Source organism: Rutidosis leptorrhynchoides, chromosome 9 (genome assembly GCF_046630445.1).
Source record: "Rutidosis leptorrhynchoides isolate AG116_Rl617_1_P2 chromosome 9, CSIRO_AGI_Rlap_v1, whole genome shotgun sequence".
NCBI classification, from domain to species: Eukaryota; Viridiplantae; Streptophyta; class Magnoliopsida; order Asterales; family Asteraceae; genus Rutidosis; species Rutidosis leptorrhynchoides.
Genome location: NC_092341.1, coordinates 129,221,272 through 129,226,171, shown reverse-complemented (window position 1 = coordinate 129,226,171; position 4,900 = coordinate 129,221,272). Strand labels below are relative to the sequence as shown.

The 4,900-nt window shown below is 33.4% G+C and overlaps 1 protein-coding gene across 2 annotated transcripts; it reads right to left on the bottom strand.

The window, feature by feature from the left end:
• Positions 1-1,527: 1,527 nt before the first annotated feature.
• On the bottom strand, positions 1,528-4,256 carry LOC139867023 (protein SHORT INTERNODES-like). Of its 2 annotated transcripts, none has more exons than XM_071855334.1 (3): positions 4,188-4,256; positions 3,099-3,855; positions 1,528-1,979 (listed from the first exon to the last, which is right to left on the bottom strand). In XM_071855334.1, exons 2-3 carry the CDS (start codon positions 3,811-3,813, stop codon positions 1,627-1,629), a joined length of 1,068 nt encoding a protein of 355 aa, XP_071711435.1. In that variant the 5' UTR covers positions 3,814-3,855; positions 4,188-4,256; the 3' UTR covers positions 1,528-1,626. The 2 variants fall into 2 exon arrangements, with proteins under 2 accessions (XP_071711435.1, XP_071711434.1); XM_071855333.1 differs by having other exon boundaries at positions 4,161-4,231.
• Positions 4,257-4,900: the final 644 nt, after the last annotated feature.

Genomic DNA, 4,900 nt, shown 5'->3' with positions numbered 1-4,900 from the left:
TATATATATATATATATATATATATGCACATTAAGTTATATATATATATATATATATATTGTTCGTGAATCTTCGAGAACAGTCAAAGAATAATTGATTACATGAATATAGTTCCAAAACTTTGAGACTCAACATTACAGATTTTGCTTATCATGTCGAAAATATTAAATCATTTAAAGATAAAGTTTAAATTTGGTCAGAAATTTCCGGGTCGTCACATATATTGTGTTTATATTTACGGTAGGCTCGATCGATCGTAGATAGCGATTAGGATTTCATTTCTAGTTTTGAGCCTTCCATTATTCTGTTTTATTTTTGTTCGATCCGTTCATCTTCTGATGAATTAACTTTTATTTTATAGTATTCCTTATTTTAGAAAAAAAAAATGTGTACATATATATATAAGTACATGTTTCGTTGATATTAGAGCTTGAGGTGTGGTAATGTCACCCCAACGTCGACGCTGCCTTTTCATCCAACTAACCGTCACCCGCACACCATTTCAGTGTCTTCTTCCAAAGTCTTCTTCCAAAGTCGTGGGCAAGACGTTGGAAATTTGGCTGTGAGTGGGCCAAAATTCAAAAATTGATCTGTTGCATACTTACACTTCCCCTATTTCTTCTCTCTCCAAGACACTGAACTGACCATCTTCTCAATTCCTCTATTTTTTCAGCAATGTCAGTTTACAATGTCAGTCCAGTCAGCGTCCAGTCATCAGTAAGACACTGAACTAACACCAAACTGACGCGTCACGACACCCAGTGCTCTTACGAAAATCTAGAGAATGCAAGTTTTATTAAATTAAAATGAAACGGGAAAATTAAGATGGGACGTTATATTAAGCAATCTACTAAGTATGTATAAATGTGTAATCAGTCTACGGATAGCTATACATATACATTTCAGTTTACAGATTATGTTATAGGTTTGAATCAAAGACTTAATATGCGGATAATAACTTTCAGATAAGTGTTTGAAGGTGGGGTATGACAAATGAGAGAGGGTGAGTGTGTTAATGGATGGTTACCATTCGACATTCGTACACAAAAACATATAAAAATATAAAACGAATATATATGTATATATGTGATTTGAGATTATTGAATCTCTTTCATGGCTGGAGGGCTCAAACAAAACAGAATAAAAGAACACAAAAAAATGAGAGGTTTCCAGCTTTTTAGCGTAAATGAAGGAAGAAAAAGAAGAAAATTTTGGAACAAATTCAAATCACGAGACACACAAACAAATTATTGAACTTAAGGAACCAAATAAATTATAAATTATTATGGAGTTTTTCTTTATTTAAAACAAACAAATAATTTCTATATTATAGACAAACAAATAAATCACCAAAAAGAAACAATATGGACAGAACTCCTAGGAGTTGTCTCCTACTTAAATGCCCAATACCCCATGCTAATCAAGATAAGTTTAGTACATAAGACCTTAATTTCAACTTTGCATCGAAATGTGTGTAGAATTATACTCGGTAATTAACAAAATGTAAAAAATTAACAACCTTCATATTTCAAGCTAATTGTATTGTGTGACATCAATAGCCAAAATCAATGCTAATTAGCATGTCCAATTTGTGTATAGAAATTATTAATAAATGAGTCTCATCAATTAATCTCTTGATATTTGATGAAAGAATTGCGTACTCGTCATGTAGTCGTTGCCGCCAAGCGATGGATATAACGAATGACCAATATAATTTGCGGCCGCTGTTGAATTAGCAGGCGACGTTGTTGTGAGATTTAGTTGCGGGATCCCAGCACTACCACCCGAAGAGGTGTCACCACCCATGTATTGACCTTCCGGGCCTTGATCATATAGTATACCTTTAAACATATGTCCACCAATATTCACTGCGGCTTGATATGCAAATTGGTCATCGGTATCATCAATCGAGCTTACTCTTACACATCTAAAGTTCGCGGTTGTCGCCACTTCTGATGGAAAATTACCTATCTCTAACCCTAAAACAGAAATTACATGAACTAATCAAGCATTCGTTACCATAACAATGTGTAGCATTAACAAACACATAACCAATAAGACCACACGTTACAGTGACTTTACCGTTGAGGAAAATTTGGTACTTTTTGAATGAGAGAATTTTGACTATGACGTTACAATGTTAAAATTTGAAGTGGTGTTACGAGGAGTGTCAAATTTTTGTACATTGTTTAGACAGTGTGGTAAAATATACTCCAGTAATTGGAAGTAGAAAATAAATAAAGGAAGTTATTAATATAAATATCTACTTGTTAAATTTTGATTGGATATAACCAATACTCACGCCCCTTTTTCTTTTGTAACGTTCGTGATCTTAACTGACGCAGCGAATATGACAAAAATCACTCCCTGTAGTGAATTTTGATGTGATATCAAAATCTAGACTATGGATTTGAAGGTCATTTTAAAGCCCGTAATGTATGGTCTAATACGTAAAATTGTCAGTTGAAATTAAACTATACGCAACGTTATTCAATCCCGCTTAACTGCAGTTTGGCAAGGTACGATGGAGACAATCATGTTCTTAACATAAACAAACTTCAATTATACTGTGTGGTATTTAATCTAAGAACAGTGAATCCTTAAGCATTCACATCAACTTTCGCTCCTTGAGAGACATGGCAAAATAAAATTATCTGATTAAAAAGGCTCATAAATTGACAATTGATTAAAATACATATAATGCAGTACTCCATTATTTACTAAGTACAGTAATAAATATGTTAAAAGAAACAAGAATCCAAGACACCCCCATGAAATTATAAAGTATGATAAATAATATATATAAAGAATATAACTTTGTTTTATAAAAAGGAAAGTTAAAGATCTATTGTACCAACTATAATATATATAATTAATAATTAATTAACAAACATACTATATGTAGGTTTTCAAAGGAAGCAGTTAGGTTTTTTTTGATTATACACAATTTTGAATGCAATCATTAGCGAAAAAGCAAATTAAAATTAATTAACAAACAAACAACAATTATAAAACAAATCAAACAATATTCCTTCAAAAATATCAACTGTGTGAATCTAGGTAGTCTAACAATTATAATGTAGGGAGTCTATTCATACCTGTTGAGTGATTGTAACCAATAGCTGTAGTAGTTGTATTAGTAATCTGATTAACCAAATTAGGGTTACGATCATGATCATGATCATGATCTTGAACTGATCTTGTTCTTTTACTACTTGTCGTATGAACACGTCTACGAGTTGCAATTTGATCTTGTGTATCACCACCACCACCACTAAGATACTGTTGTCTTTCACGACGTTTAGCTGCCGGAACCCACGTGCTTTTCACGTGCGTTTGGCATTGAAACCCTCTACTTTTACAACAAGTCCTACACCTCATATGTGGACAATCCTTTTTAGCTTGATTCCCACAATCTTGACAACTAACACCACCACCACCACTACCACCAGTAACGCCACCGTGACCCATCATCACAAAAGCAGCTGAACCCCAAGTGGACTCATCGGAAAAGTTAATAAGTCTACCATCCCCACCACCACCACCGAGAGTAGATGCTCCGGCAGCTGCCGGAGATGCAGATAACAGATTATGACCGGTTGAAGCATGATGGGTTGGTTGCCAAAGTTCAAAATCTTTGGTGGTGGTGGTGGTAGTGTTGTTTCTAGTGGTTGTACTGTACAAGAACCAACTGCTAGATTCAGTAGGGTTAGAATTAGTGTTGGAATTGTTATTAGGGTTTTGAGATTGTTGTTGTTGTTGTTGTAGGGTATGATTATAAGATGCAGATCCTAATGAAAAGAAACCAGCCATAGCTTCTGCAACAGGAATATGTGACAACAAGTACTCCTACAACTACAACAATAACACACCAATTGTGACTCACAATTAAAATTAAAATAAAAATAATAATCCATAACAAAAAGGTAAAACTACAACCTAAACTTTATTATTTATGTCCACCTTCCTAACCCTATTTTTAGTTAGCATAATTAAAATTATAATAAAATAAAATTAGTAAATTAATTTTTTTAAATATAAATTTTATAGTGAAATGAAAAATTGTTTGAAGTAAATGAAGAATTGAATTGAATTGAATTGAATTGAATTGAAGAAGGTAGAGTATAGAATAGGAGCTAGATAGGTGGGTTGTGTAGTACGTGAGCATTAAAGAAGCCAAAAATTACAGGTCTGCCACGCCGCCATAGCCATTAAAGCAAACTTCTTTCTCTTTATTTCTGCTGCTTCCTGTAACTGATACTGATGGCTGCTGCTGTTTACTGATCCGGTTGTTTTTTTTTTTTTTTTTTTTTTTTAATTGTGCTGCTTGTTACATAGAGTAAATACACGCTTTCTCTCTCCCTATCCCTTTTTCTCTTTTTCTTGTGATTTTAGATTATCAATATATCAATATATTTGATTTAAAATATGTTTAACGAATTTATTGGAGTTCACTTGATTCATACTCCCTCTGTCTCATATATATCGTCCATTATATTTTTAAACTAGTAAAACGGGCTCGCGCGATGCTGCAAGTCTTTTGGGCTGCGTATTCATAGTTAACAGAGCGTTATGTATTTACAGAAGTAAAAACGTTTTGCTACAGGTGTTTTTAGATACATGTAGTTAGTGCCTAATATACCTAATGGCCTATGCGTTTTTAACAGCAGGAAGATTGCGTAAAAAAAGGGAAACAGAATTATGGATATGATATAGTTAGTTTGGGTAGTTTATTATAGGTGTGTATATATATTGAATATAGTCCGAGGTATTTAACGTTTTTTTAAAAGTGTCCGTTTTGCGTATAGTTAGTCCCGTTGTGTTCGTTAGATTTTTTGAGTTGAATGGTGGGTTCGAAAAAATGTAACGCGAGGCGAGCGAAAAAGATATGTCCCGTTGA